This window comes from Geotrypetes seraphini, chromosome 3, assembly GCF_902459505.1.
Source record: "Geotrypetes seraphini chromosome 3, aGeoSer1.1, whole genome shotgun sequence".
In the NCBI taxonomy this organism is placed as follows: Eukaryota; Metazoa; Chordata; class Amphibia; order Gymnophiona; family Dermophiidae; genus Geotrypetes; species Geotrypetes seraphini.
In genome coordinates, this window is record NC_047086.1 from 251,848,096 (window position 1) to 251,875,895 (window position 27,800).

Below are 27,800 nucleotides of genomic sequence, written 5' to 3' on the forward strand. Positions count from 1 at the left end.
TTTGGTAGATAAATTATTGAATGCCCCTCATATAAAATTGTAAGTTCAAAATTTTATGGCTAGGCTTTTCTGTCCTATTGGTCTCTTTCCAAAATACAGCAGTATATTAGGGATAAACAAGTCAAATAGAAACTCATTTCATAAAAGGGCAAAGAAAGTTTGATTGCTAAGATCATCAGAGCCATACTTGGCTTTGTTTTGATGTGGCTTTAGAATAACTCAAATTTCTGTTTTTGCCCTATTTTAAAGAAGATGCCTATTTTGCTACAATCTGCTGAAAAACATTATTCTTATGCTGCTGCAAACCATTAATTGAGATATGATAGCTGCAGAACACTTTTCTTACTCCTAAATGGTGAACCAAGCACACCCAAGTTCATTTGAACTGAAGTAAAATCAGATAGAGATGTGCCCACTTTGTTGAAATTTGCAACTGATTATCTGATATATAGTAGCTATTATTATTCCTGCTAAACTTATTTGATTATTTCTAGGAGAATACCTCCCCCCTGAAGTGAAAGAGTCTACTAAGAAACATGTCACCAGTACTCTGCAAGAGCAGTACTTGTTTAAGAAATATCAGATTCTTGCTTTGTGGGATGAAATTCAAGAACTGAAACAAGAGTATGCAGAAAATTCAGCTTTTACTGGAGATTCAGAAATTACAGAGGAAGGCCTCAGATATTCAGAGGTATAACAGAGGAATATCAAAATCTGTTTTCTAAAATGATAAAGATGAGAATTATTTAGTGCAAATAATCTTTGTAGATGGGCAGGAGGATGGGAATTATCAAACAGTAAAAATTGCTCTATTATTTTTAAAATGTATGTTAATTGTTCAAGAGGAATGTATGACACTTCCAAGGTTGACATTCAGCGGGATGATTGCTTTTAAGAGTTACACATATAACTTGGACATCTGGGTTAAATTCTTTATATGGCACCGAAAAAGTAATAGCTGAGCTCTAGTCTTGTAAAAGGTGCTCTGAGTTGGGAACCATTTATAAAATAGCGTTTAGTGCCAGGACCAATGTGCAACTTTTAGGCTGAAATCTGGTACAAATCCAAGGGCCTAAATTAGGCACAGATCCCTCATATTCTATAATACATCTTTAGTGAACACCCCTGACCTGCTCATACTTCTCCTATTGCCATGTCCCCTTTTCAGTTGTACTCCAAGAGATTTACATGCACGTCTTGCGTGTGTAAATCCAAATTGTTACCAATAATTGATTGTTAGCTTCTAATTATTGGTGTAAATAGGCTCGTTACTCAAATTGTATGTGCGTCCAATTTTGTGCACAGAATTTTGAGTGCTATATATAGAATCTGGGGAGGTGGAAGATAATGTTATAATGATATAATGATATAAGAACATAAGCATCACCTCTGCTGAGTCAGACCACAGCTCCATCGCGCTCAGCAGTCCGATCCCGCAGCGGCCCCCCAGGTCAGTCACCTGTAAGTGATCCTTTATATACAGTATATAAACCACCTCAAGGACAATTGTATAACTGGGCGCATGTAGCCATGTGCATTTCTCATATATAAGTGGTGCCTTAATTGGCTGTAAGGTGTGCAAGTGCACTAAGGAGCTGATTCTACAAACGGTGTCCGAATTGTAGGTGTTGGTAGGTGTCCTAATGCCGTCTCACCAAACAGGACACCCATTTTTTTAAAAATTGGATGCGACAAACGATGCCTACATTGTAGGTGTTTGTCTACTACGCCTGCAGAGACATTTAAGGACGCCTACATATGTCTAAGTTTGGTACGGGTGTGGTTTCCACCAGACATGGCCTTGGGCATCTGTAAGTGTCTCTATGCATCTCAGTAGGTGCGAGACAGACAGCATAAATGCTGGCCTACATTTAAGGCGCTTGTTAGAAAGAAAGAAAAAAAAAAAAAGATGTGATTCTCTAAAGCAGTGTTTTTCAACCGCTGTTCCGCGGCACACTAGTGTGCCGCGAGATGTTGCCTGGTGTGTCGCAGGGCCGCCATCAGGGCAGTACTACCAGTCCTGCATTCAGGGGCCCGGAGCTGACAGGGGGCCCGAGGCAGGGGCGCCAATAGCTCGCCAAGGCAAAGTGAGTCGATCACCCAGGACTCACTTTGTCTTGGCGATCTAATCTATCGAGCCGATAAGTCTTCTTCTCCCCGACGTCAATTCTGCAGTCGGAGAGGAAGTTCGGGCCAGCCAATCGCTGCCTGGCTGGGTGGAACTTCCTCTCCGATTGCAGAATTGACGTCAGGGAGAGCATGCGTCGGCGTCGGCTTTGGGGTCTGTTATCCATTGGTGGGTCCTGTTCCCCGATGGCAGCGGCAGTGGCAGTGGCTTGGGGAACGGCAGGGAGAAAGAAAGAAAGGGGGCAGGCAGGGAAACAGAAGGAAAGAAGAGAAACAGAAAAAAAAGAAAGAAAGGTCAGGGAGAGAGGAAGAAAAAGTTGGGGGAGGGAATGAGGTGTGGAGGAGAGAAAGCATACAGGCTGATAGAAGGGAAGAAAGATTGGATGCACAGTCAGAAGAAGAAAGTGCAACCAGAAATCACCAGACAAGGTAGGAAAAATGATTTTATTTTAAATTTAGCAAAGTGGAGGCAGTATTACCACAGTTTTCAAAGGAATTTGCCCAAATAACTTAATAGTTAACTGGGTAAATTCCCAGAAATGAAAACTTCCCTTCACTTACTATGCACAGTTCTGAATTTATATTTTACAATATGGTCACCTTTTACTAAACCGCAATAGTGGTTTTTAGCGCAGGGAGCTTATGAGCGTCAAGAGCAGCGCTGGGCATTCAGCGCAGCTCCCTGCGCTAAAAACTGCTATTGTGGTTTAATAAAAAGGATGGAGGGTATATTTGTCTATTTTTGTATGCTATAAAAACCAAATACAGAGAGAGACTGAGAGCTGTTGACGAAGAGCTACGTGTGTGTCTTTCTTCGATTCCAGCCAGAATATCAGCTTTGTGTTCAGCCAAACAGGTCCAGGTTTCGCACTGAATAAAGTATTTTATAATTTTTCACTATTCTGTTTACTTAATATTTCATAATAAAGTAATTATAAAATACTTTCTTTGTGTTTATTTGATTCCTATTCAAGAGAATTACTTTATATATAGTCAATATAGGCACAGAGTTAAATTTTTTAACATTTTCTAATGGTGGTGCGCCTCGTGATTTTTTTCATGAAACAAGTGTGCCTTTGCCAAAAAAAGGTTGAAAAACACTGCTCTAAAGGACTACTGTGAAATTGAAATGGATAAGAACCTCTTCAATGTAGACAACAAAACAAAAGAATACAGGTTCTACACGCAATTGAATTGATTTTGAACAAGAGGAAAAGACCTCAGAAGCCTGCACCATCAAGAATATTTAATTCTATAATGGTTACTCAGCAGGACAGGTTCTCTATCATTGGTCTCACGCACCTCTCCTAACCGGTTAGCAAAAAAACTTTTTAATCGTGTATTCAACACTTCTCACTTTTTTAACCGGTGATATAAACAAAAATGTAATGCACTTATCTGAGTTAAGGATAAGAGCCCGACAGGACCCGTTTCGCCAATTTATTGGCTTCGTCGGGGGACTTTTTGATAGTGCATTCAGTCTGAACTAACACATCAAAAAATGGCGCCGGTTAGGAGAGGTGCGTGAGACCAATGATAGAGAACCTGTCCTGCTGAGTAGCCATTATAGAATTAAATACTCTTGATGGTGCAGGCTTCTGAGGTCTTTTCCTCTTGTTCAAAATCAATTCAATTGCGTGTAGAACCTGTATTCTATTGCTTTATTCTCTAAAGCACTGATTCCCAACCCTGTCCTGGAGGAACACCAGGCCAATCGGGTTTTCAGGCTAGCCCTAATGAATATGCATGAGAGAGATTTGCATATGATGGAAGTGATAGGCATGCAAATTTGCTTCATGCATATTCATTAGGGCTAGCCTGAAAACCCAATTGGCCTGGTGTTCCTCCAGGACAGGGTTGGGAACCACTGCTCTAAAGGACGCCAATGCATGATTGACACACAGTGGCGGACGCTTCTTAGGTGGCTGCCGAGATTGGCGTTCTTTAGAGAATCAGGCCCTCGGGGTCTGATTCTATAAACGCCGTGGTTATCAATCAACTGCTAGGTGCCACTAGAGGTAGGTGCCAATATATTAGGCCTGGTTTTACCAGATCTAATTTACCAGTGCCTAACTCACACACCTAGCGACACCTAAGTCAACCATATCTTTTATCCACCCTTAACTATGCCTACTTCTCAGGTAGGCGTTGGAAGGTACCTCCACTTAAAAAGTCACTAGGCACCATGCAGAATTCCATGCCTAGCTTTTCATTTCATTTTTTTAAAATCAATTATTCAATTAACTTCAATGGTGTGGTCTATTACCTTGCCATTTAAGCTAATTGATTGCATTAAGAAGGGTTGATTCATATGTCATGGCAACTATTTTTTTCTCTTAAAAAATGTGCTAATACTGGAAATCTAATACATACGTTTGAAAGTGTGTGACATGAACTTCTTAATGTTGCCACCAGATGAGAGAGGAGTGCAGCATTCTCTGGTAGGGGAGAAGCAAAAAACATAACATTTGAAATCATCGTTTTATAAACAGAACAAGTAATAAATGTTAGCTGTTTCACTAAACCAAGCACACAATCAGCTTGAGAGCAAATATGTTTAACTGTTAACATAAAGTAGTCTCCCATCCCCAATGCTGTAAACAATTGTCTGTTGTAAGAGCTGTAGTGTTATAATGCAGAATTATGGCATTGTGCAAGAGTTCTGGATATTTCTCCCTTATAGCGCAATGCAGGTGGTACTGCAAAAATGACTTGTAATACTATGGGGCTCGTAATCAAAACGGAAATACTTCTAAAAACCGGCCTAAATCGGCACTTGGACGATCAGTAAGACAAGTTGTCCAAGTACCAATAATCGAACCGGGTTTTAGACGTATCTAAAATGACTTAGGCCTTTTCAGTGCTGCTGTACGCCCAGAGCTAAAAGGGGCATTTTAGGAGGAGTGCCTCCAGTAATATATTCTGCACAGCTGCAGTGGTGAGGGAGACAACAAAGGTAGGGGGGAATGATTTTATTTTGAATTTAGTGTTTGATTGTGTCAATTTTGAGAATTTTAATCTGCTGCCTATCTTGTGCGCTGCTCAGGAAGAAATACATTTGTTTCATTTTCTCTGGGGGTTGTACTGCATGCAGAGTCTTGAATCTTAGGGCTTTTTTTAATATATTAGTACTTTTAGTTTTTGGTATTTGCATAGGGATTATCTGTGTTCTGGTAGGAATGAATGTTGAGAAGCATACAGTGTGCTTTGTGTAGTTTAATTTTGTGGTTAACCATTATGGGCTCCTTTTACGAAGGCGCGTTAGGGCCTTAACGCACGGAATAGCGCATGCTAAATTGCTGTGCGTGCTAGCCGCTACTGCCTCCTTTTGAGCAGGCGGTAGATTTTCGGCCAGTGTGTGCTATAGCGTGTGCTAATCCTATGCGTGTGCTAAAACGCTTAGCGCACCTTTGTAAAAGGAGCCTTATATGTTAATAAGATTATATTGTGTGTGTGTGTGTGTGTATATATGAAAAATGAATGGAAAAAATTGTGTTATAATTAGTACAGTGGTGCCTCGCATAACGAACGCCTCGCACAGCGAACGCTGCGCACAACGAACTTCATGTCTTGCTTCCTACAACGAACTTCGTTTCACACAATGAAGTCGCCCGAGCTGCATCCTTCCGTGCAGGCACTACGCTTAACTGCCCTCTCTCCGCCTGGCTCCCTGTGCAGTGGCGGACCGTCGGCTCGCAGGGGCCCGGTGCCTACTGCTGATGCGTTGGGGGGGGCGGAGCTACTCTCGCCGCTTCCCCGATGCTAGAAAAAAAAAAAATGAACAGTTAAGTCCCAGTTTTTGCCGCTGAGACTCTGCCCTCTCTCACTGTAAAATTAGACTCTACTTAGTCTGTCTTTAAATTTAAAAAATGTGTGTTGTTTTAAAAAACAATTATGTTTTTAGATGTATCTAAATAAAAATAATAACAAAAAATTTATCTTTTTTTATGTCATCTTAGCATATTTTATGCTACAGAACGAATTATTTTTTTTTACATGTATTGTTATGGGAAAACGCGTTTCACATAACGAACTTTTCGCATAACAAACTTGCTCCTGGAACCAATTAAGTTCGTTGTGTGAGGCACCACTGTACTATTATGGGGCGGGATCTGTGGCAGAGATTGGGCGGAGTCTGGCCCACGACTTAGCCTGTGTTTTGGATTTTGGCCCCTTAGTGTGATTGAGTTTGACAACCCTGATCTACAACATCACTAGGATACCCTCGATTCAACAATTTAGATCTCAGTTCTTTCGCTTGTAACAGATTCTTCCATTGTCGATTAGTTACCTCAAAAATTTTGAGAAGGGTAAACTTCTTTTTAGTGCTGGAGGGTGGCAACTTTGGAAATGCAAAAATGTATTTCTGTCTGTCAGCTTATGAAACACTTTTGTCTGAAAGCCCATCTCTGTTTTTCTGATCACTAAATCCAAAAATGAAATTTCTATAGGATGCATTGTCATGCTAAACTGTATTTTTGGGTGCCTGCTGTTTAGCAATTGCTCAGAAGCTACCAGCTCTTCCTATAATCCTTTCCACAAAAGAAAATCGTCATCCCACTGACCTGATTATCAAATTAATAGAGATTGCCATGAAAAATAATTTTTGTATCTACAAAGACCACATTTACCAGCAAGTTTCAGGAGTGGCATGAGCTTTGTATCAGATAACAAATGCTAATAACAATATTGAAACTTAAACATTAGTAAATAGAGATATTAGTATTTTTCCTTGATGGTTATTAATGAAAACGTTCTCTTTATAAATCAAAACAGGGAAAAATACTTTTTTATCTCATGCACAAAAATGCAAATCTATAAAACATTAGCAATAATTTCTGTATGTCAGAATAGAGTTTCATTTGCTGTAATGAACAGCCTTGAATATCTCATTTTTCAGGATTACAAGACTACTCCAGTTTCATTCCTCTTTCTCCACACTTCTGTTTTTGTATCACCTTCAGTCTGATATTCTGTAAAAAGTGCCTGATGCATAGGCATCTGTATGATGAGTCAGAAAAACAAAGAAAGGGGGTGAAAGGTCACTTTGTGAATCACACTATTCAGTGTAAACAAGAATTTTGCACCTAAAATTTTGGTGTTTAAAAAATGCAAATATATGAAATATCTGTAGCATCAAATGTTTATTGCTTCTGCAGGTTAGAGTTTTTAGATTAAAATCTTCAAACAGATTGCTTCAGAGAACGTGCAAGGTAAGAGAACTGCAATTAGATTAGTTAAGGGGAAGTTTTCAAACTGTGATTCCGAGTAGAGAATGACACGGTGACAAAATTCATCACCTTTCCCGTCCCCGCGGGAAACCATCCTCATGTCATTCTTTAAGGAGAGAGGAAAGAATCAGAATATAATTGGGACAACCACTGACCCGCAAGCTTTGCTTTGAAGAATGCTGGTGTAGATGGACCGAGGTTGAAATAGACACTAGAAAATGACATGGGATTATTTCCCACGGTTATCCGCGGGGACGGGAACGGTGATGAATTTTGTCACCCTGTCATTCTCTAATTCCGAGTCAGTGGGTACTTTCATGAATGGGTATTGCTCCTGTTCTTGAAAGAAAATGAGCATTCTTTCCTTTAGATTAGAAAATGCCTGGGGAAAAACTACCATATATACTCGAATATAAACTGATCTGAATATAAACTGAGGTAACCTTCCCCCCCCCAAAGAAGGAAAACAGGTTGACTTGAATATAAACTGGGGGGGGGGGGGGGGAGGGAGAAGGCCTGCACTACAAAGCTCTGCACCCAACCCTACTCTCTCCTTGCACTGCCAGGTTCTGCACCCTGTTCCCCCTCCCTCCCTGCCCTGTACCCTGTTCCCTCTCCCTCCTTCCCAATGCCTTGCAGGTCTGCACTGGACCTACTGTAAGACCTCATGATCCAGGGGTGTGCCAGGACAAGAGAGATCCCTCCTGCCCTCCCACCTCCTGTTCCAGCCAACTGTGACACCTTTTACCTCCCTCCTGCCACCCCTGCATACCTTCAAATCAGCTAGCAGCTCTACACAGGGCAGGAGCGCGGGAAGATTGCTCCTGCCCCGGTTCACTGCTGGACCACCAGGGAAATAAAAAGTATTTGGGTGAGGCATGAGGGAATTAACAGTTTTTAGAGTAAGTTGAACGCAGGGAAATATGAGTAAGAAAATTAAAACAGTGGGGATGGAGAATGCAGGGATGATGAGGGGATGGGGTTACAAAGTACACTTCAGTGCAGGGACGGAGTGTGCATGGGAAAAAAAATCTTTGGCTGTGGGGAGGGAATGGGGAAGAATCTTTGTCCTCATGTCACTCTCTATCTTCCAGCTCAATTAACCCAGGTTATAAAATTAACCCCCTGGTATATTGTCTATTCACTAATTGTATGGGAAGATACTGGGATTCTCCAAATAGTTAATGCAATGATTTTGCAGTTACACAATTAATGCATATTAGTTGCAAAAATTTTACACATCTTAGTAAAGGAAGGGTGTAAGTTTTTATAGCAGACATCTCTCATGGTGATTATGGAGGTTTGACTTACCTTATGGTAGTTCCAACAGCTGAAACTGAAACTGTGGAGAGGCAACCTTGATGGAAGAACCATGATGAGTTGAGAGATAAAAGGGATAGGATGACTTCCCAATGAGAAAGTCTAAAGTGACTAGGACTCATCAGCTTGGAGAAGAGTTGGCTCAGGGGGGCTATGATAGCGGTCTATAAAATACTGAGTGGAGTGGAACAGGTAGATATAAATCACCTGTTTAATTTTTTTCAAAAATAAAAGGACTATGGGGCATACGATGAAACTACTAAGTAGTAGATTTTTTTTTTTTTTTTTTATTTAAACTTTTTTATTCACCAACATGAATGATATACACAGAACCGAGAGAACACAATCATTTTCACAGTACAATGCCTCAATACGGTATATCATGGTAGCACCCAACTAGAAATCCCAGATAATAGTGAGAGTCCAGGCCTGTACTCTGATAGCCTGGAGCCCTCCAAAACCAAACTAGAAACAACCCCCCAACCGCTCCAACCCAACACCCCCCACCCCCAAACCCCCTCCCTCAACCCACTGGCAATACGGGGACAACTGGCTTCCGCAAGCGATTGACCACCTGGCTCTTTATCATAGGGGGCAAAGTATCCAAATAAGAAGCCCAAACGGACAGAAAAAGCTTGCTCCGAGATCCAGAAAACCGAGCGGACATGGACTCCCAGACCATTAAAAGATGCAATTTATTGCGCCAATACCAGATGGTGGGCGGGGAGTCCTGAAGCCAATGAGCAAGAATACATTTCTTTCCCACAATATAACCCTTACGAATGAGCAGGCTATCACCTGCAGAAAGTCCGCCCAAATAGCCCTCCGCCAAAAAAATAGTCCCTTCCACCGATGAGGGGAGCCGATAACCCACCAAAGATTCCAAATAACATCGGACCTCCATCCAAAAGGCAGAAATAGATGCACACAACCACACCCCATGAGCCAAAGAATTAGCAACCTGGTGACATTTCAGACAAATAGCCGTAGGAGCACATCCGAAATAAAAAGCCCGCTGCTGAGAGACATATCCCCAATGTAAAACCCGAAAGTGACATTCCTGGAGCTCGGCGCTCTGCACCACCCGAGGTATCCGGCGCACCAGAGGAGCCAAGGACGCCACCCGCGGGCGACATCCCAGGTCCCGGGCCCAAGATGTCAAAAGCCGCTGATAATCCCGCCGTGGCTGCAAAGCCACCAATCTACGATGAAATTGAGAGATAGAAAGCCAATCCCACTGAGCATCGAAGAAAAAGTCGCGTAAAGTGATAGCAAAAGACTGGGTCAATGAGTCCCTGGGCAAGGAGGCTGCATAATGCGAGAGCTGCATATAAGCAAACTGATCCGTCGCACCCAAAGACCAGGACGCCTGGAGAGTCAAAAAAGGAACAGCGCTACCATCCGTCTGTAGAAACTGCTCCAAAGTTCGGAGCCCCTTCCTCGCCCACCGTTTGAAAACAACATTTTCCTGTCCCGGACTGAATGCCGCATTGCCCACTATGGGCAGCAGAACACAACTAAAAGGCGAGTGACCCCACAACTGAGAAACACATCTCCAAGCCCGACGAAGCGGCTCCACCAAGCAACTACGGGCCCCAGGCCCCAACCGCACCTTCCCATCCCATTGGATAAGATAAGGCAGAGCCCACGGAAAAAAATAGTCAACCTCCAGCTCCCGATCGGTATGCTGAGAGCTAAGAAAAAGCCAATCCCGGACATGCCGAAGCAAGCAGGCCAAATTATACAGACGAATCGAGGGAAGACCCAATCCTCCCTGTGCCCAGGACCCCTGAAGAAAAGAGCGATGCATTTTACCTTTCTTACCCCCCCAGCAAAATGAAATCACCAGTCTCTGAAGACCCAGGATATCTTTTTTCAAAAGAAAGAAAGGAAGCGTTTGCAAGACAAATAACCATTTCGGGAAGATAATCATGCGAAAAAGATGAACACGGTCCATCAAGGACAGAGGAAGATTCAACCAGCGCCGTAAAAGCCCCTTAGTTTCCTGCAACAAACGATCAACATTCAAACGGTAGAGCGCGGAGACATCCATAGACAACAAAATACCAAGGTACCTAAAAGAGGGTCCCGCCCAGCGCAAAGGAAACTCCGGCCCCCACTCCACCCGCAAAGAGTCCGGAGACGCCATAGCCTCCGACTTCTGCTTATTTAAACGGAAACCAGAAAAATCCCCATACTCACGAAAACACTCCAAAAGAGCGGGGAGGGAGGCCCGAGGATCCGTCAAATAGACCAAGAGGTCATCGGCAAAAGCCGCCAGTTTAAAGTGATGAGCCCCCACGACCATTCCCATGATGTCCGGGTTACCCTGCACATCCCGAATGAGAGGATCCAGGGTCAGGACAAATAACAAAGGTGAAAGGGGGCATCCCTGGCGAGTACCCCTACAAATTGGAAAGGGATCAGAAAGGGTATCATTGGCCCACACCCGGGCCACTGGGTTTGCATAAAGAGTCCGCACCGCCTGAATGAACCATGGGCCTAGACCGTACACTCGCAGGACCTCAAACATAAAGCCCCAATCCACCTGGTCAAAGGCCTTCTCGGCGTCAAAGCTGATTATCAAAGAAGGCACCTGATCCTGTGCAGTCCGCTCCAACGCCGCCAAAATACGGCGTACATTTTTAGCAATCGCGCGGCCCTTCACAAAGCCCACTTGCTGATCAGAAATAAGACTCGGGAGTACCAAGGCAAGACGGGTGGCCAAAACTTTAGCAAAAAGCTTAGCCTCAAAATTCAACAAAGAGATCGGTCTGTACGACTCGGGTCTATTCGAATCCTTCCCAGGTTTCAACAGAACAATAATCTGAGCTACATTCAAGTGGCGAGGAAGCTCCCCCAATCCGACCGCCTCGTTAAATACCGAAGCCAACAAAGGCGCCACCTCAGCTCGCAAGATCTTATAAAACTCACTACGTAGCCCATCCGGGCCAGGAGACTTACCCAAAGCGCTAGCCTGGATCTCCCGCTCAATCTCCCCTGCAGTAAACTCCGCCTCCAACTGCACCCGAGAGGAAGCGGAAATAGTCGGGAGATCCCGACCAGCCAAATATACCCCCCCATCTAGCAGAGGGTCAGAGGGAGCAGCATACAGGTTCTCAAAGAAATCCCGCAACTCCCTGTTGATGTCTCCATCAGTATGCACTATCTCCGAGTTCCGCGTCTGCAGAGCAGCAATACGCGAACTACCCCGCTGCTGTCGAGCCAGCTTTGCAAGAAATTTACTACTCTTATTCGCAAAACGATAAAGATGATACCTATAATGCTCCATAGACCAACGAGCGTGTTGGTGTAACAGAGAATTAAGCGCACACTGAGCCTCCAGCAATCTAGCCCTATCCGGGAGTGCCTGGGTAATGCCGTAGCGTCGACGGAGAGAAGAAACCAGTCTCTCCAGCCGAAATAGCTCTCGCTTGCGCACTTTACGCTGAAAACTAGCATATGAAATAATCTCACCCCGAAGGACCGCCTTTGCCGTCTCCCAAGCCAACGAAGGAGTACCAAAATGAGCTGCATTTGTGTCCTGAAAAGAGCGCCACCGGGCTACCAGATGTTCATGAAATTTACTATCACGATAAAGGTGGCAAGGAAAGCGCCAACCACGAGGGGTCCCCGGCGTTCGAGATAACTGCCATACCAATGCCACCCAAGCATGGTCCGATACCTCTATAGGCCCCAGCGTAGACTCCACAATCTCTGCAAACAAAGAGCGGGAGCAGAGAATATAGACGAGATAAGGAAGCATGGGCCCGAGAAACGTGAGTAAAATCCTTCTCCAAGGGATGCAAGACCCTCCAGGCGTCCACCAAGTCAAGGGAAGCACAAAGAATCGCAATTCCAGTAGCAGATTTCCGAGATTCCCTCCCCACCCCAGACGATCTATCCCAAGGAGGATCCGCCACCTCATTGAAATCACCCCCCACCAACAGGGGAACATCTCCATAGACCGACAAAAGGTCTGCTAAATGATGAAAAAAACCCACGCCCGGTCTATTGGGAGCATAAAGGTTGCAGAGAATATAAGGTTTAGAGTTCAAATTAACCGAGGCTATCACATACCTACCCTCCGGGTCCCTAATGACAGTCCGTACCACCAAATGAAGATGTTTACCCACCAAAATAGCCACTCCAGCCTTCTTACCCAACGCAGGGGAATCCAGGACATCTCCCACCCACCAGGTTCGCAGTTTGGCATGCTCCGCAGCAGTCAAATGCGTCTCCTGCAAAAAGGCCACGTCCGCCCGGCTCCTCCGCAGCTGTCGAAGCACCTTCTGTCGCTTTATTGGGGAATGAATGCCCCCCACGTTCCAAGATAATAACTTAAGGGACATAAAAATGAAACAAAAATACCCAACAAGGAATCAAAAAATTCAAAAGCCAAGGAAGAGGCGTCCCAGCAAGCCCCCCTCCTAAGGCCACAGCCATGCGGAAGCCAGTGCCAGCAGTCCCCCCGAAACAAGAACAACAACCCTCCCCACCCCACCCTCCCCTCCCCCCCAAAACCAACCCACCCCCACCCACCACCCACCCCAACCCAACCCCCAAACCCAACCAGACCAGTCCTACCCCACTAGACTCCTCCCATCCCATCCACCCCAACCCTTCCGGTCCCCACAGGAACCCAATCACTACAGACGCCCCCTCCACAGAAACCCCCCCAAAATAGCAAAAAGAACTAGACAAACCCCAAAGAGCGACCTTGCAGAATTAGAACCCATCTCCCAATCTCAAGACATCCTCATATAAGGCCTCACTGGCCCAGGAAGGGCCCCCAACCCAAAGGAACCCAATCCCAGATCCCATCCACCCCCATATATCCCTTGAGGATGGTTACCCCAAACCCCAAATCACATATTCAACAGGAACCACACAACCCCCACTCTAACTCCCCTCCCCCCCTCCTCACCCATCGCATCATACACACCTCCAACCGCTCGTCCCCAAGCACGCACCACACCCCAGGCAACAAGCTCAACAACACCCGCTCCAGAGGGTGAATCAAGGCCACCGTCCATCCAAAACAGCCTAGGCCGCCTAGGAGTAGAGAGAGGCCCTGGGCACCCTCAATAATCAAGAAAGCCCCACAAAACCAAGGGCACTGAGACAACTTATAGCAAAAAGCACAGAGGCTAAGCAGCACCCCCGTCAAGGACAGAAGTCCAACCAAGGTCCCAGCAAAATCCAAGAAAGAGTCCCAAGGTGTAGGCGAGCCAGAAGAATGAGGAGCTCCGAAGACAGAAATCCAGCAAAAGTCCAGGGACTCCGCAACATCTGGAAGCACAAGATCCGAGCAGTGCCTCCCTCAAAGACAGAGCCGCACCGGGCCATCCAAGGACCTAACAGAAATCCAAGGAGGAGACCAGAGTTGCACCCAAGCCAGAAGAAAGCGTGTCTCTGAAGACCGGCATCCATCAAGCCGGACCAGCAGTAGAGGAAATCACACCAGCGGCACTAGTAGAAGGCAGGTCCACATTCCACGCATCCAACATGTTTTGCGCCTCCGCTACGGTAGAACAAAACTGAGTAGTGCCATTGTGATGAACCCGCAACCTCGCAGGGTAGAGGAGGGCGAAGCGAACATGGCGGGCTGCCAATGTAGAACACACCGAAGCAAACGCCCGCCGTTGCTGAGCCACTTTTGTAGAATAGTCCTGAAAACAGAGCACCCTGCCGTTTCGATAGGTGAGAGCGCGCTCGCCCCGAGCCGCCTGAAGAATAGACTGTTTGTGAGCATAGTTCAAGATCTTTGCTATTACCACCCGTGGCCGGGCCTGATGAGCTGAGCTGAGACCCAGGCGATGCGCCCTCTCGATACGAAGCGGGCCGAGATCCGCAGGAAAGGTAACGGAGACAGCTAACCAGGCTTCCAGCGTGCCTCTCAAGTCCCGCTCCACCACAGCTTCTGGAAAGCCGATAAAACGCAAATTGGATCGGCGTGATCTATTTTCCAGGTCCTCAATGCGATCCTCGAGAGCAGAGATAAGGCGCTGATGTGTTGTCTGGGCATCCTCCACGTGCTGCAGTCTATCCTCCACATCGCTCACCCGCTGCCGGAACGCCGCCGTCTCCTGGCCCATAGCATCCAGCGAAGCCTGGACCACAGCCAGCTTGTGATCCAATGGCAGGAGCTTCTGTTCCAACACGAGCTCCATCGCCGCCGTAACTCCGGCCGTGATTTCAGCTATCCAAGCCGGCCCCCCCGTAGCTGCTCCAGGACTCGGCGGCGCCGCCATCTTGATTTCCCCTTGCTTGCCGCGGTCCTTTTCTCTGCGGGCCGACTTCAGCGACATACCACCGCAAAAGCGGCCCGAAACTCGCTCACAGAGTCCGGAGGGGGGGAGATATCGGAAGGTCCGGTCCAAAGGCTCAATAGCCGGAGAATGCCCAAAAAAGGGGAGGGGAAGCTGCGTAGGGTCGCGGGAGAGAGAGACACAGACTAGCGTCCGTCCCGCTGCACAGCGTCACGGATCCAAGACTGCTCTATGGAAAGACGCTTATATTCTGTGATCCTAGCTCTCTGGGACCAAGCACGGTCTCTCTCAGAAGTACACTGGAAAATCCTTAACAGCGAGTCCAACCCCAGTGTATCACCCGTCTCCACGTGGCTCCTGTTATTTTTCTTTTTAGTAAAGCTGGATGTAGTTGCAAACCTCCCCTCTCCTAATTACCCCGCGGTTCATGGACGGAAATGCTTCCTTACAGTCAGCTGCAGATAGGATCCCGTAGCTGTTCCAGGACACGGCAGCGCCGCCATCTTGACCTCCCCCTGCTTGCCGCGGTCCATTTCTTTGCGGGCCGATTTCTGCTACATGCCACGGCGAAATCAGCCCGAAACTCGCCCACCGTGTCCGGAGGAGGGGAGGTATCGGAGGGTCCGGTCCGGCGCCTCAAAATCCGGAGAGTGCCCGAAGAGGGAGGGGAATCTGCGGAGGGCCGCGGGAGAGACACAGACTAGCGTCTGTCCTGCTGCATGGCGTCACGTGATCCCTAAGTAGTAGATTTAAAACAAACCAAAGAAAATATTTCTTCAATTGATGTGTAATTAAATTCTGGAATTTGCTGCCAGAGAATGAGGTGAAAGCAGTTAGCTTAACAGGGTTTACCATATGCCATTATTAAGATGGACGTGGAAAAATCTACTACTTATTCCAAAGATAAACAGCATAAAATGTGTTTTACTGTTTAAGATGTTTAAGATCTTGCCAGTATTTGTGACCTGGATTGGTCACTGTTAGAAAAAGGATACTGGGCTTGATAGACTTTCAGTCTGTCCTAGTATGGCAATTCTTGTAAGAATCAGTGGTCTAAGTTCTGAATGCTTTGGTTGAAGGAGATATTTTTATGTTTCACAAGTGCCATGATTCTGTCTGAATGACCTTGGCCACTACTTTATCCAGTCCTTTCTTCTACAGAAGAAACTGATCTATTGAATCCATAGTCACCTTCTTCAGAAAGTCCACTGAGCAGTAAACTCTATGCAAGTGCATTCATTTGAAACAATGTGGAATATGTCAATGAATGTGTACTTTTTGGGCCTGATTCTATAAATGGTGCCTAACATGTAGGCACCAGTCAGTGCGGTTGCCAATGAACCACTAGGCATCATTTACAGAATTGTACTTAGCGGCTCCTAAGTGGGTTTAAGCATTGTTAGGCATCCTAGTGGTAAGCACCGGTATGTTAGGTCAGGGTTTTCCTGGCCTAATTGACCGGCACCTAATACAGAAATCTAACAATGCCTAGGTCATACCTATTCTCTGCCCCTAACCATGCTACTCTTCAGGTAGGTGCCTTGACTTAGCCGTCTCTAGGCAATGTATGGAATAAATAGTTGTTAAATTTTTTTTAAATAAGTTTTTAAAATGACATGGCTGAATAAAGGTGCTGTAGTCAAATAGTAGCAAGGAGAGTCCAGCTTTTTTTGGGATCAAAGACCAAAGTTAAGGTGCAGTCCTCTTTCAACACGGCTCGACCCAAGGGGGTTTCAGGGCAATAGCCCTTTCCTCAGGAACCAAATAGGCCAACACGAATGTAGGTCTGCCTGCCTGGAATCACTCATTGTAGGGGTAAAAAAAAAATAATTATATTCCACATATTCTACAATTCTGTGCAGATTACAAATTATTCAGGTACTCAAACTTTTTCCCTAACTGTCCCAGTGGGCTCCCACTCTATCTAATGTATCTGGGGAAATGGGGATTAACTTGCCCAGGGTCACAAGGAGCAGTGTGAGATTTGAATCCACAACCTCAGGGTGCCGAGGCTATAGCTCTAACTACTGCACCACACATTTCCACATGTCTGGATATACCTGGACATGCCCTCTTTTTAGAAGACTGTCCAGGCATTCCGACGGCTTTTCAAAACCCAGCACTTTATCTGGGTTTTGAAAAGCTTCCAGCTCAGGACCGCATTGGGAGAGCATGTGATATCATTGTGCCACATCTGCATGTGACATCATTGTGTCATATCTGCACATGCTTTTCCGACACAGCTCCGAGCATGAGAAGAGGTTGGGGGCAGGGTTGGGGCAGAATGGGGTGTGACTTGGGAGGAACTGGGCAGGGATGGGTAGAACTAGGTGGGCCTGGGGGGGGGGAGACCATGGGTCTGGATTTTACGATCGTAAAATCTGGTAACCCTAGCTCAGTGGCAGCTGTTTTTCAAATCCTACCAAATCCTAAATGTCCTTGGTAGCAGATGAGATTCCTTGCCATTTTCACTCACTTGGGTTTGAGACATGCATATCCTGGCTTTATAAAATGGATGTTTATGCATGATGGACATTTATGTGTCAGTTTATAGACATATCAGCTGTGAATAGAGCTTGTAAAATAATGGTCAATAGCGACAGATAGTGTCCATAAACTAGAATTTATAAACTCTGCTGAGCAGGGACTCTCTCTTGAATGTTTTAATTTATAGCGCTAAATACATCAAGCAGCACTATATAAATGACTAGTCTTTAAGCCCGTTACAATAACCGGTGCTAGAATATATGTCTGTCTGTCTTTCTTTCTGTCTGTCTCGCTTCCTGGCCCCCTTTGTCTGTCTGTCTTTCTGTCTCTCTCCCTGCCCATGTCTTTATTCCTTTCTTTCTGTCTCCCTCCCTCTCGCTGTCTGTCTTTCTTTCTATCTGTCTCTCTCCCTGCCCCCTAAGCAGCAGCAGCATTTCTTTCCCCCCCTCCCACTTCCATGTGCAGCAGCATTTCCCTCTCTCCTATTTCCCTATGCAGTAGCTGCAGCAGCATTCCCTCCCCCTCCATTTTCCTGTGCAGCAGCATTTCCCTTCCCCCACCCCACTTCCCTGTGCAGCAGCAACAGCATTTTCCTCCCTCCCACTTCCCTGTGCAGCAGCCGCAGCAGCATTCCCTCCTCCTCCATTTCCCTGTGCAGCAGCATTTCCCTCCCCCCACCCCACTTACCTGTGCAGCAACAGCAGCAGTATTTCCCTCTCCCTCCATTTCTCTGTGCAGCAGCAGCAGCATTTCCCCCAAACCCCCCCTTTCCCTTCCCGTGGTCTGACCTGCTCCCTTAGTCCCTTGCCGTCCCCCCCTTTCACTTCCCATGGTCTAGCCTGCAGGATTAGTTTGAGCCTCGATGCGGCGGCTTCTCTAACGATCGCCACCTGTGTCGGAAGACTTCTCTGATGCAGATACAGCTCGTGAGAGGAGTCGCCGCAGCAGCTTTTAACTTAAAAATAAACTTTGGCCGGTAGGGCCGTATTTACTGGATGGCGGACTGCACGAGGTGGAGAGCAGGGAGGCAGGGCACAGCTAAGTGCCCGCCAGGGACCTACGGATCATGGATCATGCATGTAAACGTGCGCATGGGCGTTTAGTATTTTATTATATAGTAGATTAGTAGTAGTAGCAGAAGAAATTAATGGGATTAGCAGGAAGAAAAAAAAATAAAACAAGTTTCTTCAAGAAAAAGAATGATTTGTGCCAGAATAGATTTGTGAACTAATAGATATGGTTGGTATTCACTTCTGTTTCACTTTTTTTTTTCCTTCTAGGATCTTGATTCTAAGATACAAAAGGCCCTAAGTAAACATAAGATTACAAAGGAAATTCAACAGTAAGTGAAGAATGGTCTGTTAGCAATAAACAGATCTACTAGGCAATAATAAGTTATTTTCTAAGGTTAAGACCCAAAAAACAAACAACCTTAGGTAGATTCAGTATTAATCCACTTAAGACCTCAGCGATACCGACTGTGAGAAAGTTTCACAGTATCATTGACACCAAAATCTTCATTGGTCTAATTGTCTATATAATTTTTCTATAAATATTTTACTTCATAAATAGTTTTAGTTTAAATTAAGTACTCATCTCTTTAGAGCAGCATACCCTGTTTCCCCGATGGTAAGACACTGTCTTATTTTTTTTGGAAGGCCAAAATATGCTCTAGGGCTTATTTTCGGGGGGATGCCTTATTTACCCATGAAGAAGACTACAGTACACAGTTATTGTTGAAAAAAAACAGAATTTTATTACGTTCGCGATAGGTACGTTCGCAATGCGTTCGTTGGAGGAAGAAAACGGTCGGCTGAAGAATCGGTCGGCCGAAAAATCGTACCGTGTATGGCCAGCTTTATCCATCATACCATATATTGTACCATTTAATGTCCCTAATGTTCTCCATCAGGGAAACACAGTAAAGAGATTATTCTGTAGTGCAGCATCAGAGGGGACTTGACAATGTGAAACCATTGTTTATATACCGTATGCATTTTAAACAGGCTTTATATACAGTAAGTGGTATTGCTCACAGCAAAAGAAACCTGTCTGCGTGTCTCACTTTTGGATGTTCTGGCTGTGAACAAACTCCTGCAGTCTCCGTTAGGGAGGGATGAGGGAAGCTGCCTGTGTTTCCTTGCGCGGAGTCACGTGCGCGCGCTGCAGTCCTGTCACTTCCTCCTCTTCACTTCATGACGAGGCGCGGCACGCAGCCATGGAGGCAAATATGGTAAACGGAGGGACCACACGGAGTCACCCACCGTACCACCCGATTCGGGTAAGCGCAGGTATCGGTGGGTGGCTTATTTGCGGTGGTGGGGGTGCCTTATTTTACATTTTTTTCTAAAAAGGGGGGGCTGTCTTATTTGATGGCCCTGCCTTATCATCGGGGAAACAGGGTAGCAGGGGTTCTTCACCAACATAAGCTATGTTTCACCCAGGGGGCTTTATCAAGGTATTTCCCCTCTGCCTGAGTTTGTTGCCATGAGGTGGACTGAGAACCAGAAAGCAACAGTCCACTTCATGGCAACATACTCAGGCAGAGGGGAAATACCTTGATAAAGCTCCCTGGGTGAAACATAGCCTATGTTGGTGAAGAACCGCTGCTATGCTTATCTAAAGAGATGAGTACTTAATTTAAACTAAAACTATTTATGAAGTAAAATATTTATAGAAAAATTATATAAACAATTAGACCGATGAAGATTTTGGTGTCAATGATACTGTGAAACTTTCTCACAGTCGGTATCGGTGAGGTCTTAAGTGGATTAATACTGAATCTACCTAAGGTGAGCTGTAAGCAATAAAACAGAATAGGTTGTAAAATAGAATGGTACTTTCATATGACTTACCGTATTTTCACGCATATAACGCGCGCGTTATACGCGTTTTTACCTACCGCGCATTCCCCTCGCGCGTTATACGCGTGAGCGCGGTATACAAAAATTTTTTTACATAGTTCCCACCCCGCCCGACGCCCGATTCACCCCCCCCAGCAGGACCGCTCGCACGCGCTCCCACCCGCACCCGCATCCACGATCGGAGCAAGAGGGAGCCCAAGCCCTCTTGCCCGGCCGACTCCCCAACTCCCTGACAATTTCGGGCCAGGAGGGAGCCCAAACCCTCCTGGCCACGGCGACCCCCTACCCCCACCCCGCACTACATTACGGGCAGGAGGGATCCCAGGCCCTCCTGCCCTCGACGCAAACCCCCCTCCCTCCAACAACCGCCCCCCCCCAAGAACCTCCGACCGCCCCCCCAGCCGACCCGCGCCCCCCCTGGCCGACCCCCACGACACCCCCACCCCCCTTCCGCGTACCTTTGGTAGTTGGCCGGACAGACGGGAGCCAAACCTGCCTGTCCGGCAGGCAGCCAACAACGGAATGAGGCCGGAATGGCCCATCCGTCCCAAAGCTCCGCCTACTGGTGGGGTCTAAGGCGCGTGGGCCAATCAGAATAGGCCCTGGAGCCTTAAGTCCCACCTGGGGGCGCGGCCTGAGGCACATGGGCCCAACCCAACCATGTACCTCAGGCCGCGCCCCCAGGTGGGACCTAAGGCTCCAGGGCCTATTCTGATTGGCCCACGCGCCTTAGGCCCCACCAGTAGGCGGAGCTTTGGGACGGATGGGCCAATCCGGCCTCATTCCGTCGTTGGCTGCCTGCCGGACAGGCAGGTTTGGCTCCCGTCTGTCCGGCCAACTACCAAAGGTATGGGGAAGGGGGGTGGGGGTGTCGTGGGGGTCGGCCAGGGGGGTCGCGGGTCGGCTGGGGGGGCGGTCGGAGGTTCTTGGGGGGGCGGTCATTGGAGGGAGGGGGGTTTGCGTCGAGGGCAGGAGGGCCTGGGATCCCTCCTGCCCGTAATGTAGTGCGGGGTGGGGGTAGGGGGTCACCGTGGCCAGGAGGGTTTGGGCTCCCTTCTGGCCCGATATTGTCGGGGAGTCGGCGGTCCTTCGGGGTGGGGGTGCGAGTGGTCCTGCCGGGGGGGGGATGTATCGGACATCGGGGGGGGCATCAGGCTTTCAGGATGGGGACAGACCTTCAAGGGGGACAGGCAGACCTTCAAGGGGGGACAGGACTTTCAAGGAGAGTCGGGGTGGCCAGAGGAGAGTCGGGGCGGGCGAAAGGACAGTCGGGCTGCATGCGCGGTATACCCGTGAGCGCGGTATACAAAAGTTTTTGTACATAAAATCGTGGTTTCTGCGCGCTATACCCGTGTGCGCGTTTTACACGGGTGCGCTTTATCTGCCTGAAAATACGGTACTTTTAAACTTGTAATATGTAACTATAAAAAAAAAAAATCAAAGCTCCACATGTTTACATATATGGATGAGTTCTTAGCATATGTAGTACAATTATTAGTTTTTACACAATGCACTTATGCTATGAGGTTTGGCAGTCTTGCGAGGTTGCCACAGGAATTCACAGTGAGCCTGGGATTTAGGGTAGGCTCGGAGAAAGGTGAGCACTGAGTTTGGGAGGGGGAAGGGGTGCCGTGAGTGCACAGCCAGCTAGGATAGGACCTTAGAGGAGGGAAGGGTCACTCCTGCCCTGGCTCATCACAAGGGTCTAAGATAGGCCTGGGGAGAGGCCTGTGGTGGGTCCAGGAGGGGGAGGGATGGGTAGGTGCAGAGTCAGCCAGTACTTGAAAATAAACCCTTGATTTATATTCAAGTTAACATTCTCACCCCCCCCCCCCCCCATTTTTTTAGGGGAAAATGTTATCTCTGTTAATATTTGGATGGGTTTATATTTGAGTATATGGTAAATTTCTTTGAAAATTGACTCATTGTTCATTAGAACTGGATATATTTTAAACATAAATAACAGTGTATCAAGTTTCAAGTTTAATGTTTTTTTTGATTAATCGCTTAATCATATTTCTAAGCGATGAACAGTTTAAAATGACATTTTGTGAGAAACAATACAATACAAAATATAAAACAATATATAATACAAAACTATATATAATAACATTAGGGATTAAAGTTTAACTTAACACACTCATAACACAAGGAAAGAGGGGATGTGAAATACAAATCAATATAGAAAAGTAGAACAAAAAGGGAAAAGTACAAAGAGGGAGACAAATAAAAGGTATAATATAATACAGTAAAAATAGTTTAGCCTATGGATTATTAAGTTAATTATCAAAGGCATCTTTAAAAAGGAATGTTTTTAAATTACTTTTGAATTTTCCCAGATCCTGTTCTTCCCTTAAATAAATTGGAAGGGCGTTCCAAGTCTGTGGTGCGGTAACCGAAAAAATAAATTGCCGTCTTGTATTAATAACCTTAAGAGACGGAATAGTTAGTAAATTTTGTTCATTGGATCTCAAAGTTCTATTTGGAGAATATGGAATTAATAATTTATATATAAATTAGTATTTAAGCCCGTTACATTAACGGGTGCTAGAGTACATGTCTGTCTGGATTTTTTTTATTTGTCTCTCTCTCCTTGGATGCTGTCTGTCTGTCATTCTTTCTGTCTGTCTCTCCCTGGCCCCTGTCTATCTATCTTTATTTCTAACTCTATCCTCTTCCCTCAATCCTGCATGTGCCCTTTTTCTTTCTCTTCCCCACTTCCTTCCAACGTCTGCTCCCGCTGTCCCTCAGACTTCCATTCAGATTCTGTCTCCCTCTCTCTACCCCTTCTATCTACTGTTCACCCTCTGTCTTGCCCCTTCCATTCACTGCCCTCTCTTCTCTTTCCATCCAGTGTCCGCCCTCTCTCTCTCTCCATATGGCATCTCCTCCTTCCTTTCCCCTTGGTCTGGCATACATTCCTCCTTCCCTCCATGCCCTACCATCTCTTCTTCCTTCCAAGCCATTCTCTCCCCCTCTGCTCCCTTTCCTCCTTGAACTTCATCGGGCAGCAGCAGCATTCACAATTCATTGCTGTTGCTGGCTTCAGGTCTTCCTCTCTGTTGGGTCGTCTTTCTGAAACAGAAAGTAGGCAGGACCCGCCAGAGAGGAAGGCCTGAAGCCGGTAACAGCAGCGAATTGTAAATGCTGCTGCTGCCCGAAGAAGCCAGGCCTTGAAAAACCCGAGCCAGACCGCTTCTCTTCCCTCCCAGCCCAACCCCCGCTGACTCGGCTCCCTTACCCTGCGTCGCGGAAGCGTGAAGACTGAACGCCTGCAATCGGGGTGGCGAGGACGCGGCTCAGGAGACTGTGAGGTGTTGGCGTGTGCGGCGCTCCATGAAGCCCTCCTCCTGGCAGCCGCCGCCAGCACCAATCGGGACCAAGCTTGCCTGCGCTTCCTCCAGCGGTTGGTGAGTGAGGGCGGGAGGAGGGGAGTGACTACAGTGATCCCTGCCTCCGCGTTCTAAAATGGAACGCGGCCACAGATCAGAAATCACAGCGGCAGGGATCACGAAATTTCAAGAGCGCATGCGCGCTTTATTATATAGAATGCTGGGGTTTTATTAAGAAGAGATTTGAAAGTGAGTATGCAAAGTTTGTATGTTATCCAATGGATAACTGGAAGCCAGTGCGCGTTTTTTAGAAGGGGTGTTACATGATCAAACTTTCTAGATTTAGTTATAAGCTTAATGGAAGCATTTTGAATGATTTGTAGACGTTTTATTTCATTCAAAGAAATTCCCTTGAAGAGAGCATTACAATAATCAATCTTAGAAATCACCTAAGAGTGAATAAGAATATTAAGTGACTTTGAACATAGGAATTTTGAAATTGATCGAATTTTACGTAGTCTATAAAAGGTAGTTTTAATAATGTTACTAATGTGATCATGAAAATTCAGTTTATCATCAAAAATCACCCCTAAAATTTTTATATTGCTAACTAATTGCAGGGGGACATTTTTTTATAGAAATGGGAGCAACAAGGGAAAAACTGTCTTTCCATGGGTAAAGCATCACATTAGTTTTTTTAATGTTAAGTGCCAATCTGTTTGAATTCAGCCAATGGTAAACTTGGTTAAGTTTCTCACTAATCTTTTTATTTTATTTTAGGGAGACAAAGCAATTCCTGAAAAATTTCCTGTCATCCGGTGATGGTAAATGAAGTAGCAGGGAGAAAACCCCATATGTATAATGCTTTTTCTTTTACTGCTGTTCAGACACTTGAATACAAAATAAAAGCTCATGGCTTGGTGAGATGGTAGTATATGAACTCAAATTGCTGGAACATAAGATTTGTCTAATATAGTGAGCACTTATACCATGTTTAATATATGCAGAACTGTTTGTGCCATTGAAACATTGTACGTTAGGTGATCAATTCGTGCATGTGAATTGCAGAAGGGTACCAATCACATCTTTTAGCTCCTCCTTCACCAGTGGAGTATAGTACTGTCTTTAGTCTGTACCAAAGCAATCAGTTTTTACTGTAATAGAAGAAGAAAGGAGGAGGGGCACGGGGAACTTCCCCAGAGATATCATACATTTCTGTTCTGCTCTGTAACTCATGAAAAGGAACAATAATTATCATGAACTTGCAACATAGATGTATCAATGAACCAACCTGCTGTGTGCAGCTATCACTAACACTAACACATAAGGAGCTCCAAAGCTCAAACTCAGAACTTTATTAGTAATGTATTCGTACAAGTTCATCCAACTGACAAGAGAAGAACTCTAGTTCTGGACTATAGAGTTGTCTGAGGCAGAAAGCAGGTGAATTGCAGAACCCATAGAGTGGGCCTTACGGACTCCTGTGTGTATTAACAGAAAGAAGATTATCCATGTAGCCCTGGTCTTCTGCCTGCGCACCATGGGGCTCCGACCAGCTCTTCGGGTCAGAGGGTTAAAGGCCCAACACCAGCGCTCACAAAAAGAATGAAAGAAGATAAGGGGAACCACACACAGAGCTAGTTATAATCCCTCATGGACTCATTTATTTATAATAATAATAATAATTTATTTTCTTGTATACCGCCCTACCAGTAATTCTAAGTAGTTTACAGCAAGAGAAACTGAAACATTTCAGTGAAGAAATACAATTCAATAAGATACATATACCTATTTTAAAAAACCCCACATCATTAATATAGTGTTAAAAATTAGCATTCGTATTTAGTAGATTTTCTAGTCTGTTCTCTTAGAAGAGCCTAGAACGGATTACAATTTTATACACTCAAGCTGGGCCAGATAAATTCAGTAGGCCAGAGGATGGGTAACACTGGGGTTTCGCTCACCCCATTTGAATTCTTCACTAACCATTTGGATAAATGACAGCTCAGTGAACCAAACTGGAACTTTATTGAAATTAATCACAGAACAGTCTTCAAACTATTTACATGCACTCAGTGAAATGCAGGCACTCTGGATCCATCAATAGATTTTCCTCTGTCACCTCCAGTTCTCTTTAGTTTGAACTATCTACAATGCCTTGTCAATTCCCTCCCAAATCTCCCTGAGAGTCTCCCTGAGTCTTGAGCTTTGGCGTGAGAGAGGAATAACCAAAAGCCTAATTCACACACCCTCCTTCTCTTTTATAACCTCCCCCCTCCCTCCTGGGAAAACTCCAGCTTATCCCACAAAGCTTCTCTAGTTACAGTCAAGATTCAGTGACCACCTGAAAAATTCTCTACCACTGCTTTTATAGCAAAGGCATTTTCAGGGGGGGGGGGTCACACTCACCCTCTTCTAAAGGACCTCTGCCCTCAAAGGGCACCATCTTATACCCCCTTCTTTTCTACACAATTGGGGTATAATTCATGCACATCCATTTTGTTGTTTTTTCACATTTCTCCTCATTCAGTACATATGTTTATTAATACCTTTGTTAAACATACCCATTCATGAACTAGATGTCACCGTCACTTCTCTTATTTTTTTTTTTTCCTTCTCCCAGGTTCCCTTTCCTTTAAGGCATTAACCAGATTTCATTGTCACTTCTCTTGTTATATCTCTCCCAGGTTCCCTTCTCTTTAAGGAAACTTGGACTTTACTCGCATTTTATCACATTACATTTTTTCCCAACCTTTCCTTACGTTAGAGCAGTGTCTCTCAAACTTTCTCAAGCCGGGGCACACTAAAGGTAGAGGCCGTGGCTCTAGGCACCCGGAAGTGCGCGGACGTCATAGTGAAGGGCCCTGAGATGCCAGTAGGGGATGCCAGCAGGGAAGAGGGCCGGAGAGAAGGAGAGGAGCTGGCAGTGGCTAATTGCCTACAGCAGTGATTCTCAACTACTTCAAGCTAAGTACCCCCTAAGTCTAACAAATATCAACTGAGTACCCTAACCACAGACCTCTCAAGCTCCACCCTAGGCCCACCCAAGCTCTGCCCCAGATACACACACAATATACACAGAAGATATAAATTCTCAAAACTGACACATTTCAATCACTATATTGAAAATAAAATAATTTTCCCTACCTTTGTTGTCAGGCGACTTTATTTTTCTATGCTTTTAACTATGTTTCCAGTGCCACGTTATCCATTGACTGTTTTTCTCTCCTTCTTCACTTTCTGCCTTGCATTCAGTTTTAGGTCAAAAAATTCAGGGTAAAGGTATATAAATACCCTCAATGGAAAAATGGGGAGTGAAAAGCTTTACGTGTAATCACAAAACACTACCCAAAATAGTGCAAAAATGGTGATTTGATAATGCTATACAAGATCAGCTCAGAGCCATGGAGGGGTTTTTGCAGAAGCGAAAACCCCCCATTTTTTTGTACCACCTCACCATCCAATCATTGCTGGATCTTTCATACTTTTAAGCATTAAAGCATTAAATGGTACCAAATAAGTGGCAAATTTGTGCCAAATTAATATCAAATCAATATAAACAACTCAAAAACTTGAACATTGCTTAACTTAAAGCTTGGTTTCTTGGTTTCAACGTGCACATGTTTCGTGCTCCTGCGTCAGGAAACCAAACAGCTTATTATTCAGCCGCATTTAACTGAATGTACTGAGCGGCAATAGGTACTCTAAAACTAAATAGAAAAATAAATAATATATCACTGCAAGGTAATATAAGAACAATTCCTACGCATCTCTCGTGTGTTGACACACAGCCCTTAAAAATCAGCTGGTAGTCAGTGTTCTCCTGTTAAGAAATCTGTGAGAGTGTCTCTTGAATATTTGAGCTGCTTTAAAAGGTAACCAGCGTTTTTGAAATGCCTTTTTTTAACTAAATTATTTATAACAAAATTTTTACTATGTAGGAATTGTTCTTATATTATCTTGCAGTGATATATTCTTTATTTTTCTATCTAGTTTTAGAGTACTTATTGCCGCTCAGTACATTCAGTTGAGGTGGTACAAATAAAGGGGGGGGTTCCCTTCTGCAAAAACCCCTCCATGTCTCTGAGCTGATCTTGTATAGCATTATCAAATCACCATTTTTGCACTATTTTGGGTAGTGTTTTGTGATTACACATTGCATCCATC

At 45.3% G+C, this 27,800-nt stretch overlaps 1 protein-coding gene across 2 annotated transcripts in view; it reads left to right on the top strand.

The window, feature by feature from the left end:
• Nucleotides 1–24,557, top strand: part of C3H6orf118 (chromosome 3 C6orf118 homolog) — a 130,374-nt gene extending 105,817 nt beyond the window's left edge. The window contains exons 7-10 of one of the 2 annotated variants that reach the window (XM_033935676.1): nucleotides 495–691; nucleotides 7,287–7,340; nucleotides 18,718–18,779; nucleotides 24,414–24,557. In XM_033935676.1, coding sequence (XP_033791567.1) covers nucleotides 495–691; nucleotides 7,287–7,340; nucleotides 18,718–18,779; nucleotides 24,414–24,465 — 365 coding nt within the window. In that variant the 3' untranslated portion in view covers nucleotides 24,466–24,557. The remainder of the gene's footprint in view (nucleotides 1–494; nucleotides 692–7,286; nucleotides 7,341–18,717; nucleotides 18,780–24,413) is intronic. The other variant, XM_033935677.1, reaches the window with a different exon arrangement.
• The last annotated feature ends 3,243 nt before the right edge of the window (nucleotides 24,558–27,800 follow it).